The 12,848-nt window shown below is 38.4% G+C and overlaps 1 protein-coding gene across 1 annotated transcript in view; it reads left to right on the top strand.

Moving 5' to 3' along the window:
- Positions 1-12,848, top strand: part of MORC3 (MORC family CW-type zinc finger 3) — a 41,367-nt gene that overhangs the window by 9,472 nt on the left and 19,047 nt on the right. Inside the window, exons 3-9 of the mRNA XM_007470497.1 lie at positions 1,538-1,670; positions 2,822-3,036; positions 3,579-3,729; positions 5,284-5,431; positions 7,652-7,780; positions 8,202-8,324; positions 11,767-11,864. Of these exons, the coding sequence (XP_007470559.1) occupies positions 1,538-1,670; positions 2,822-3,036; positions 3,579-3,729; positions 5,284-5,431; positions 7,652-7,780; positions 8,202-8,324; positions 11,767-11,864 (997 nt within the window). The remainder of the gene's footprint in view (positions 1-1,537; positions 1,671-2,821; positions 3,037-3,578; positions 3,730-5,283; positions 5,432-7,651; positions 7,781-8,201; positions 8,325-11,766; positions 11,865-12,848) is intronic.

Genomic DNA, 12,848 nt, shown 5'->3' with positions numbered 1-12,848 from the left:
TTCCCTACATTACTATCAAAGTATTTTAATTTGCAAAGTTCCTAAAGCGTTTATGTTGAAAATAGTTTTAGTCCATTATAAAAGAAATACATCTATTGCCAAAAAGTGAGAATTATGTTTTGTTTTGTTTTTTTAACAGTCTGAAAATATTTATAAGAGTGGATTCATTTTTCTGGTGTTAGTAACTAGGAGGATTATATTATGTTAGATTTGTGATAATAAATTCTTGGTTTTTCCAGTAGATAGAATGATCAAGGTATAAGATTATATTTAAAAGTGTTTTAATGAACATGAGGAAAGAGGCAAGGTTGTGTTCAGATTTGCATTACGGGTCATGATTTTTTTCTTGGTAAAATTAGTGCACATGAATTCTTGGGAATTCTTAGATATACTTTAGATTCATTATTAAGAAAGGGTCCTATGTTGGATGTGCGAGGAAAAGAAAAGAGAGAAAATTTGGGAACCCTTCTTTTCTTTGGTGAAGTTAGATTTTCCAGAGTCTCTCAGCTAACATGTGCTGTTCAGGTGTAGACTCTGAAGTGCAAATGAGATAACATTGCAGCTATTTACGGTCATTCTTTTTCATGGCAACAACGGGAGGAGCTACTTAGCCTGGGGTTGTTCATCATAGTGCTTCTCTAGCTTTGGGTTCGGGCAACTGAAAGTCACCGTTCTCTTTGTGGTGTATCGGAGTTTTAAGTTTTTTTATGAAGCTAAGGTGGTTGATGAAAAAGATTATTTGATTTTAATTGAAGGCTTACAGAAGGATAGTTTGAGAACCATTATTTATATTATAATGAAGACTTGAAAATATACCTCAAAAGTATTTTTAGTCAGTTAGGGATATTCTGATAGATCTTAGATAGTTCACAAGTTGATTTTATTACTGCTACTGTTGAAAATTTTTTCGTTTTTCTTTGATATATTCCTCATACTTACCTATTCTGAGAGAAACAAGTATGCTAGGCAAGGGTGTTAAACGGTGAGGTGTACAGAGATTAGAAAAATGTACCAGCCACCAGAAACTTCTGTCAGATTGAAAAGGGCTACAATTTGAAGAACTGGGTAGAAGTAAACCTTCATCTGTGTGTATAGGTGAGCATACTGCTTTCTCATTTATTCAGTAACTGTTGTGGACCTTCCATGTTAATTTGCAGTGCTGTTGACACTCAGCTCTCAGTTTCCCTTACGATAGCTAGGCTAGTTCTTTGGGCAGAAGACCTTCCTGTCTCGATCATCTCTTCAGTGCAGCGATTCTTCTGGCTTTACACTTTTTCAGTGTAGTGGGTACCAGTCTCTGCTCTCTATATAACAAATGGAGGGCTTTAGATAGAGTTAATTCTGTAAAAGTCAATGAACAGTATATAGCATGGTGCAGTTTAGTTTCATGTTGTCAAATCTTAGGAGTTATAAAACATTTCAGCTTTTAAATTTTCCTTAAAACATATTATTCTGTTGCTTGTCAAAGTGTTGTTCTGAACTGATTGCTCTTCTTCAAAATGCAGAATCAAAATTTTGCAAAACTTTCATTTCTCAGATAATGCTTACGATCCTGATGTGAATGCTAAACAGATATGGATTGACAAAACAGTGATAAATGACCATATATGCCTGACATTCACTGATAATGGGAATGGTATGACTTCAGACAAATTACATAAAATGCTGAGGTATGTAAAGTATCACACTCCTTAAAATCATTGCTTTTACCTAGTTCAGGTGTTTCATGTTTCATACTTAGACCCTGTAGTTTTTGTTTTTTAAACATGAAATGCTATACCCACAGTGTGCTCTATTCTCCTAAGTCTTCCATCATTTTCTACTACTGTTAGATTATTATTATTGTTATTATTATTTGCAGTACACGGGCCTCTCACTGTTGTGGCCTCTCCCGTTGCGGAGCACAGGCTTCGGACGCGCAGGCTCAGCGGCCATGGCTCACGGGCCTAGCCGCTCTGCGGCATGTGGGATCTTCCCGGACCGGGACACAAACCCGTGTCCCCTGCATCGGCAGGCGGACTCTCAACCACTGCGCCACCAGGGAAGCCCTACTGTTAGATTATTAAGCAGTCCCTGCCATTCTCATCACCCACTCCCCATGTCTGACTTATCTAAAATTCCACCATTCCTTTAGAGTTGGAGCACATTGACATCAGTTGTTTGTGCTTTAGTGGAAATAGTTTTAGCTACTATTTCCTATAAAACTTACCACTTTGGGGAATGGGGACGGGTAATTTTAAAGTGACACAGAGGATGAGGAAGTAGCATAGTCGTAAGGGCTTGGGCTCTAGGGTCACAGAATAGGATGTCAGGATGAAGCCAAGTGTGCCTGAAATAGAAGCTAAGGTACATAGTACAGGTATGAGGTAGAGGGAGGATTTGCCTCAGAGGCCTTTCTACTGTCTCTCAAATACTCCTTACACTGATAAAAAAGTCAGGTTCACCCGATCAATAATCATAGTACGGCAGGCTTGCTGAGAACAAGAGAATCCTTCACACTTAGAGGAAGAGATTTCATGGGGTGAAATCTCAAGGTCCCTGGAGCCTAAATTATAATTCAGCCATTTAGCTAGGATGCGCCAGGCAATGAGCTCCTGTTTTAGTATGTGTAATCTTTACATCCCTGTAATGTGGATTTGGTTTCCTTCTTTTCAGAGATAGGGAAACACATCAATATAGATTAAAAGTAATTTGCCCAAGATTGTACAGCAAGGAAGGATGAGGCTAACATTCAAACTTAGGCACTTTACTTGGTATTACAGTTTTTGAATTAACATAAATGAAGATTATACATACTTATTAAATTTTTTTTTCTTTTTAGCTTTGGCTTCAGTGACAAAGTCACCATGAATGGTCACGTCCCAGTTGGATTGTATGGGAATGGCTTCAAGTCAGGTTCTATGCGTTTGGGTAAAGATGCAATGGTTTTTACCAAAAATGGAGAAAGCCTGAGCGTGGGCTTCTTGTCTCAGACCTACTTGGAAGTCATAAAAGCAGAACATGTTGTTGTCCCAATAGTGGCATTCAACAAACAACATATCCTTTCGATTTTGAAATTGAAACTATGAAGAAATAATCTGAACCATTCCATCCTTCTGCCCTCCTCCAGATTCTTGTTTTTTAATCATACCTTCCATTCTAGCTCTTGTTCCTATCCACTGCCTCTACTCTACATCTGGACTAAATGTTTGTCCCTTTGTGTTCTCTTTTGGAATTGTGCCATGGAAATCCTTAGCATAAGGCGATTGTATTGTATGTTAAGCTTCTTTATTTCAGTCTTTTTGTGGTCTGATAAGCTTATGATCGGGCTTGAAATATTCACCAAAAACCATGAAAAAGCAAGATATCCTTAGGGAAATGTCTTCTCTATAAACATACAAATATTGGAAATAATTAAAGTAGGAATAATAATAAACTTCTTCATACTTCATCCTTCTTGATGTTCATTTGAAATCACACTGTCATTTTAAAACTTAGAAAATAATTTAGGAAATGGTTTTTCAGTTATTTTGAGTTGGTTTCCATATCATAATTATGAAAAATACGCCATTGGTCTAAGTCTTTAACTTAGTATATACGACAGATAATTAATTTAACAGAATCGAAAGCGAGTCTTGCTGCAATTCTGGAACATTCTCTGTTTTCTACGGAACAGAAATTACTGGCAGAACTTGATGATACTGTCATGGGTAAGAAGGGGACGAGGATCATCATTTGGAATCTCAGAAGGTAAATGGTAGACCTCAGCTAGTTGTTAACCATTTGGGAAGTAAAGTGCATGTGTGGGAATAATTTCATTACATTCATGCTTTGTCACACAAGAGTGCAAATATATTGGAAGGTCCTCATTTTATGGCATAGTTAATGATTTACCTTTTCCAAGGGTATTTTATTGAGGCTACTTTGGCTTCAATTTGAGATAATTTCATATTACTAAAAATAAATTTCCTAGCCCTGCCATTCTGTCTCCATAGCACTCTATTTTCGCTCTTGGTTATACCATCCCTCTCCTCAAAAAAAAAAAGAGAAATGAAACGAAAAGATAAAGCCCAGCCAACAAGTCCCAACTTGAGTAAGTTAGAGAAATCTTTGTCTGTTTGGTTAATTAAATAAAGCCAAGCACAATTCAGCGTCTGTTGAGAAAAATAATATAAATGAGACTTCTGTGTTGCTAAATCTTTGTGAGGATAAAATCCTTTGCAAATAAAGTTTTAAAATTTAGGGTAAATGTGTGATATTGAGAGATCTAAGATCTGTTGAACCATAGGAATAAAGCACACATAGTGATAATCCTAAAATCCTTTAATTCTTGTGCTTTTCTGACCACCTGTATTCCGTTTTTCTTTTATTTTCTTTTTCTTACTTTCTTTGCTGCCCCTCCCATCCCCACCACCATTTTTTCTTTAACTTTTAATTTTGAGATAATTGTAGATTCATATGTAGCTGTAAGAAATCTCATGTACTCTTTACCCAGTTTCCCCCAATGATAACTTCTTGGAACACTACAGTACAGTAGTACTGTTGATACTGACATTGATACAGTCAAGGTACAGGACAGTTTCATCAGCTCAAGGATCCCTTTTATATCCACACCCACTTCTTCCTTAATCCCTGGCAATGAAGATTCATCCAGGTTCTTGTGTGTGTCCGTTTGCCTCCTCTTACTTGCTGAGTGGTAATTGCATTATATGGATGGACCACAGTGTGTTTACCAGTCTGGTTCTTTACAAGTTTCATTTATTACAAATAGAGCTATAAAACAGGGGTTCCCAACCTTTTTGTCATCAGGGTCCGGTTTCATGGAAGGCAGTTTTTCCACAGGGTGGGGCGGTGGGGTTCAGGCAGTAATGCAGTGATGGGGAGCAGCAGGTGAAGCTTTATACCTCCTGCTGTGCGGCCGGTTCCTAACAGGCTCGGGGGTTGGAGACCCCTGCTATAAAATGTGTGCATAGAGATTTTTGTGGGAATATGGTCATCATTTTGTGGGCTAAATGCCCAGGAGTGTAATTGCTGGATCATATGGTAGTTGCATGTCTATTTTTTTAAGAAACTATCAGAATGTGGCTCTATCATTTGACATTCCCAATGGCAATGTGTGAATGAATACAGTTCTTTTCTGTACCTTCTGGGTTTCTTTTCTCCCTCCCTCCCTCCCTCCCTCCAACTCCTCTGACCTTAACTGCCACCACATGTTCGTGTTTTGTTTTGCTAACTAAAAGTTTTTTGCTTGCTTATCTTATGGTGAAGTTAAAATTTAGCTCTTATAAAAATATTATTTTGCAGCTACAAAAGTGCAACAGAGTTTGATTTTGATAAGGATAAATATGACATTAGAATTCCAGAAGATTTAGATGAGACAGCAGGGAAGAAAGGGTACAAGAAGCAAGAAAGGATGGACCAAATTGCCCCTGAGAGTGACTATTCTCTGAGGGTATGTATTTAGCTCTCTTTGTGGGAGTGAGAAAATCATCAAATAATGGAAATTGTTAACCACTTGTATTATAAATGCTGCCAGAAATCTCTGAAGTATCTCAGACATGAACCAACTTACTAAATTTGTCTTGTGCGCACTGCTTGTTTTATTTGCTTAGAAAAGTTTTTTAATTGCGAAGTCATAAGGTCTAACAGTGCTTGTAAAAGTTCTTTCGCTGTGTGGTTAATTATTTGAATTAGGAATACTAGAATCAGTTTGTCCTGTGATGGCCATATTGATTGATTCAATCAAAACACCAGATTCAGAGTGTGTCTTTTAAAATTTAAAATATTCTTTAGAACACGCACACACACATTGATACCCTAAAGCAATAAATTATGTATAGCCTATACATAATGCACGTTAGTATAATTTTGTGATAAATACCTTTGAGATTTGACCTTAGAGATGAGAATGTTTTCAAGATTGAAGGAATTAATATCTCAATATAACAGTGTTGATATAATAAGAATATTAAGTTTCGGGCTTCCCTGGTGGTGCAGTGGTTAAGAATCCGCCTGCCAATGCAGGGGACACGGGTTCAAGCCCTGGTCCGGGAAGATCCCACATGCCGCGGAGCAGCTACGCCCATGCGCCACAATTACTGAGCCTATGCTCTACAGCCCACGAGCCACAATTACTGAGCCCGCACGCTTAGAGCCCATGCTCCGCAACAAGAGAAGCCACCACGACAAAGAGTAGCCCCCGCTTGCTGCAACTGGCGAAAGCCCACGCAGCAACAAAGACCCAACCCAACGCAGCCAAAATAAATTAATTAATTAAAACAAAAAATATTAAGTTTCTTAGTCACTATGATAAGACATATAATACTATTCCCTTTTTTTCCTTCTTTTTGTTTTTCTTGGCTGCACTGCGGCATGTGGGATCTTACTTTCCCGACCAGGGAGAGTGGTCCTAACCACTGGACCACCAGGGAATTCCCCTTTTCCCTTTTTTTGTGCTAAAATTATTTCATAACCCCAAGCTAAGGATTCATTTGACGTTTACAAGTATACTATGTAATTTTTTCTGAGATTCTAGCAGTTAAAATGGCAGCTATTACTATTCCTTGATCTACCCCAGTGTGTTAGTGAAGTATGTCCTAGTTGTTAAGAAAATCTTAACTCAAGAATATCCAGAGGTAGCCAGAGCAGATGGTATAATGTTAGTGTACCATGAAAAAAATGTTTTAAAATATCATTAATGAATTTTATAAATGGGCAAAACATCACTAATTTTGAAATCAGGAGTCAGGAAAAAAAATAAGAGAAATGTTCAAATTTTAGTTTTGTGTTGAACTTTTCATATATCCTCCTTGAGTTGTTCAGTTCATTTCCCTCAGAGATTTCTGATAGCTTGGAGATAGGCACAGGAGATCATATTTAACATGTTTTAGGATGCAAAGTTTGGTCACAGTTCTAAGGTATCTAAACTTCCATGTATTAAGAATTGAAAACACGTTTAGGGAATTCCCTGGCGGTCCAGTGCTTAGGACTAGGCACTTCCACTGCCATGGCCCGTGTTCAGTCCCTGGTCAGGGAACTAAGATCCCGCAAGCCTCAGCGCGGCGAAAAAAAAAAAAAGAAAGAAAGAAAAAAAGACTTGAAAACACATTTAGATGACTGCTGATTTTTACAGCTCCATATGGAAGAAGTGCTGTTTGTCTACTCTGCTGAAATGTTGCTGCATTATTTATGATTTTTTTCCTTTTCAAGCTTACAATAGTCCCTTTTGTTTATATTAGATTTTGCTTATTTTTGCCCAAATAAAATTTATTGATGCTTTTAAAATTATAATAGCAATATATAGTTTTGACAGGAGAGTCAGAAAATAGTCCTCTTTGTACACATAAACATGTTTTTAAAATTAAAATGAGACCATACTATACATGCTGTTTTTTAACTTTTTTTCACTTAACATATCAACATCTATGTAGGTCAGTAGGTTGTTTTCTGTAAGTCATTTTACTGGCTACAGTATATTGAGCTTGTTTTTAATAAAAAGTATTCAGATATTAACTAATACACCTTTATAGTCTATAGTATTTTATTGAAGAGTTAATGCATCTTTTATCAAAGCAAGGCAGTAGCTTCCCTTTTTAAATACATGGCATAAGTAATGTTGAACAAATCCATAGATAATTATTTGGAAAGGACAGATAATTGTGTGTCTTTGCAGGCTTACTGCAGTATATTATATCTAAAGCCACGAATGCAGATCATCTTGCGTGGACAGAAAGTGAAGACACAGCTAGTTTCGAAGAGTCTTGCCTACATTGAACGTGATATTTATCGACCCAAATTTTTAGTATCCTTCATTTTGCTTGTTATGATGCTGTATATAGATATGTATCAGTCAAGTGTATTTCCCTTCCCCCTTTCTCCTTTTATCCTGATAGTCAATCCTCTCCAACTTTTGCCCTTTTTTGCACCTTTGGACTCAAAAAATAATGAGGGCTGGTGGCGCAGTGGTTGAGAGTCTGCCTGCCAATGCAGGGGACGCGGCTTCGTGCCCGGGTCCGGGAAGATTCCACATGCCGCGGAGCGGCTAGGCCCGTGAGCCATGGCCGCTGAGCCTGCGCATCTGGAGCCTGTGCTCCGCAACGGGAGAGGACGCAACAGTGAGAGCCTGCGTACCGCAAAAAAAAAAAAAAAAAGAAAGAAAGAAATAGGAAGGGTGGTTTAAAGGGAGTGAGGTGGTGTGTTCAGAATTTTCCTTAACATTTAAGACTAATAAAACTGTGAGAATTACTTTTGGATTCAACTGCAGAAATAAAGATCATTATGGGATAATGATGTATCACAGAAATAGACTCATCAAAGCTTATGAAAAAGTTGGATGTCAGTTAAGGGTAAGTTTATATCTGAAAATTTCTGTATCTTTTATAAAAGTTAGGATAACAGGGCATCCCTGGTGGCGCAGTGGTTGAGAGTCTGCCTGCTGATGCAGGCGGACACGGGTTTGTGCCCCGGTCCGGGAAGATCCCACATGCCACGGAGTGGCTGGGCCTGTGAGCCATGGCCGCTGAGCCTGCGCGTCCGGAGACTGTGCTCCACAACGGGGGAGGCCACAACAGTGAGAGGCCCGCTTACCCCAAAAAAAAAAAAAAAAAAAAAAAAAAAAAAAGGATAACGTGTTATCAGGTCAAATGTGAAACAATGTGCTTTTTGCCTAATGACTTTTAAATGTCAATGTTTTTAATAACATTGGTATGGCACTTGACCTTAGAACGCTTTTATATTAATTTGAGTACAGAACATTTTATCTCTTTTACAGATGAGGGGGATTGGGGCTAATAAGTAACCCGCCTTAGACCTCAGGCACAGGTGCAGATATTTTCTCTACACTTGGAAAAGGACCCTTGATTTTTTTCATACTAGAATAAAATTGATTGGTTTTAATTAGCTGTTGACTCAATAGCCTAAAAAATAGTATCTGATAGGTGATTTACTTTTCTGGAGTTAGTTCCTGAATATATCAGAGTTTTCCTCCTAAACCACTTCCATTGTTGTAGAATTCAGTTTAGGATGGTGAACATTGCCCACTATGTCGATCTGTTTATCCTTTACCTGTTTTCACAGAAAATTTTTTTGTTGTGTGTGTGTGGGTGTTAAGAATTTGTGATAAATTCTGAAATTCAGCTTTGTTAAAGGTTTTAAGTCCAGGCATATTTTGTTTTCCAATTCTATGATGTTCATTTTCTATTCATTTAATTCCATTCTAAATTCTTTGCAACAACATGGATGGACCTGGAACATAGTATGCTTAATGAAGTATAATATGTCAGGAAAAGACAAGTACTGTATGTTACCGTTTATATGTAGAATCAAAAAAATAAAACAAGTGAATGAATGTAACAAAACAGAAACAGACTCACAGACACGGAGAACAAACTAGTGATTTCCAGTGGGGGCAGGGTGGCAGGGGCAGATATGGGTAGGGGATTAAGAGATACAAACTACTATGTATAAAATAAATAAGCCACAAGGATATATTGTACAGCACAGGGAATATAGCCAATATCTTATAATCTTAAATGGAGTCTATAAAAATATTGAATCACTGTGTCATACACCTGAAACTAATATAGTATTGTAAATCAGCTATATTTCAATTTTTAAAAAAGTAAATGAGGGCTTCCCTGGTGGCGCAGTGGTTGAGAGTCTGCCAGCCCTTGCAGGGGACACGGGTTCGTGCCCTGGTCCGGGAGGGTCCCACGTGCCGCGGACGCGGAGCGGCTGGGCCCGTGAGCCATGGCCGCTGGGCCTGCGCGTCCGGAGCCTGTGCTCCGCAACGGGAGAGGCCGCAGCGGTGAGAGGCCTGAGTACCGCAAAACAAAAAAAAAAAATGTAAATGAACTTTGTTGGGCTCTTCTTTATAACCACTGATTTCAATTAGAAAAATAAATCCAGAAATATGACAACCATGATACAAGGTATCAATAACTTTTATTTAAAATGCTAATTTTTATTTATAATTGGAATAGAATTTTTTTTTTTTTTTTTTCAATACGCAGGCCTCTCACTGTTGTGGCCTCCCCCGTTGTGGAGCACAGGCTCCGGACGCGCAGGCCCAGCGGCCATGGCTCACGGGCCCAGCCGCTCCACGGCATGTGGGATCTTCCCAGACCGGGCAGTCCCCTGCACCGGCAGGGGGACTCTCAACCACTGCGCCACCAGGGAAGCCCTGGAATAGTAATTTTTGCCAGAAATACTCTATGAAGTTCTGAATTTCACTGGTAATTGGAAATGTATTTTTGGTAATAGGCCTTATTTCTCAAGTGTTTTGACTTAAGGTACATAATCCATTTTTCCAACCCAGTTAAATTTGCATTATATATAATTTCTGGTTAAGTTTAACCTTGTAAAAAATATGCTTTTACGGCCAACTTTTTTTTTTTTTTAAATAAATGTATTTTATTTTTGGCTGCACTGGGTCTTCGTTGATGTGCGCGAGCTTCCCATTGCGGTGGCTTCTCTTGTTGCAGAACACGGGCTCTAGGCACACAGGCTCAGTAGTTGTGGCACACGGGCTTAGTTGCTCCACAGCATGTGGGATCTTCCTGGACCAGGGATCGAACCCATGTCCCCTGCATTGGCAGGTGGATTCCTAACCACTGTGCCACTAGAGAAGCCCTACAGCCAACTTTTAATGTTTTTCTTTACCAGAAGATGGACTGGTCGTAGTATTTGGATTCAGTAAACATTTATTAAATACTTGGTATGATTTTCCACGCTAGATGCTCAGCATAAAAAGATGAAAATGTACAGCACATGCCCCCAGAGCTCTTTCTGATGAGGGGAATGTGGTATATCCTTGAAGCAGCAGAAAGGGCTTCTTGTAGAAAGTGGTGATTGAGATGAGACTGAGCTGATTTACTGTTTGGGAAAGTCTGGCAAGAGCTTTCTAGACAGAGAAAGGAATGTCTGCAAATGAAAAGAAAGAGGCTTCTGAGAGGATGGCATCATTAAGGGAGTTGTTATGCCTGGACCAGGTAGTAAGTGGGGAATGGGAGAGAGGAAGATGAGGCCAGAAAGGAGGTGAAAAAGAACTAAAATTGAAGTGTTCTGTGGTTTACAAGTTGTATGGAATGAGGAACCACTGATGGTTTTTAGTGGAGTAGCATTATGATTAGGTTTTCATGGTTTTGTCTATAGTTGCATCTATGAAAATTCTCAGAAGTCAGTATTTCACTTTTTCTCTTTATACTTAGACTCAGCTATAGTCGTGAACAAAATACATGTATTAATCACATGTAGATAATCAGAAAATGACTCAGATACTTTGAGTTCAGTGTTTTAGCTAGCAGGTTTAAAAAATAACCTAGGTCAGTTGAATTAAAGTTTTTACTTCATCACAATAAACAACTGAATGTGTAACTTTGGATAAATGTCTTTAATTTTTATCTAACAAACTTATGGAATATTATGTGCCAAAGCCTTTGCTAGGCACTATGGATACAGGAAGGAGTTACTTGTGGTTTTTAGTAGCTAAAAAATTGCATCCCAGTAGAGGGGATCTTTTTTCCCTAGTATAAAATCGGGAATGATAATACTTGTCTACATGAATACTTGATAGCAGTGGAAGTGGTTTTGGAGGAAAGCTGTTGTTACATATTTAGGAGTTAGCTCCCAGAAAGGTAAATTACCTACCAGACACTGTTTTTCAATCTAAATGTCATGAGAATCAGATAAAATATAGGAAAATGTTTCATGCAGATCTTAAATCTTGGTGAAGGGATAATTGGTTGAAGCATCATGTTTCATGTTTAAAATGCCAGTTTTATTTTTCAGGCAAACAACATGGGTGTTGGAGTAGTGGGGATTATAGACTGTTATTTCCTAAAGCCAACTCATAATAAACAAGATTTCGATTATACTAACGAATACAGGTATGTTACCTATTTAAATGACTGACTTCTTACTATTTATTTTGGAAATACTTTCATAACTTTTTCTAAGCTGGATTTCTTGCTGTTTTGTGGGAAGCTTGCATAGAAAACACATGTAATCATTTTCTCATCCCTGGGGATTGTATTCTACTCTGTCACAAATAGAAATATATTCTCCTCTGTCTTTACTGATGAAGAATTTTTGAGATTTGTACTAAATAGAGGAAGTTCCTGCTTTCTTGGTAACATTTTTTTGTGTAATATAAAATCCAGAAACTTTGATCTTGAATGGGAACTTTAAGATAACTTAGTCCTATGTACTTGAGACAGCTCATATCTTTTAAGAGTGATCAGAAGCCATAAAATAAATATGACCATCAGTTATACTTGTAAATTTAGGAAGCACAAACAGTTGTCCTAATGAGCATATATTATGAAGAAGAATGCAAACTTCATATAAAAACAAAGTGGAAGGAGGGAAATGATAATGAACAAAATCAGCAAATTAGGAAACACACAATAGAGAAAATCAATAAATACTCAGAGTATAGTCCTGAGACAGAAGCTACCCCTGTTATTTGAACAGGGAAAATATAGGGAGTTGTTAACCAGAATAGTAGAAGGTGATCACTCAGAGAGGTGAAAGAGGACAGTAGATGTCCAGAACTAGCTGATACAAAAGAGGAGCTGTTACCTCTAGGTTGAAAAAGAGTAGACAATAAAGGAACTAAGAGAGGATCCCCGGTCCCTGATGTCAGAGATTCAGATCTCTTTGCAGAGGTCATGACAAACACAGGAACAGGCCACCTGCCATGGCAAGAAGCTTGCCAGAAGGCCTGGCCAGTCTGGGTCTGTAGACATGGCCTGCTGTTGCCAGGGGATGTGGGTGGGCTTGGGCTGGAGCTGTTCTGTAGAGGAGACCTGTCTGTGCCCAAGGGTGTGAGTATATGCTGGAACTGGTTCCTGCTGCTGGAGGGAAGAGCG

This window comes from Lipotes vexillifer, unplaced genomic scaffold (genome assembly GCF_000442215.2).
Source record: "Lipotes vexillifer unplaced genomic scaffold, Lipotes_vexillifer_v1.1 scaffold402, whole genome shotgun sequence".
Lineage (NCBI taxonomy): Eukaryota > Metazoa > Chordata > Mammalia > Artiodactyla > Lipotidae > Lipotes > Lipotes vexillifer.
The sequence above is the reverse complement of the archived record's forward strand: the minus strand, read 5'-3'. Positions and strand labels throughout refer to the sequence as shown.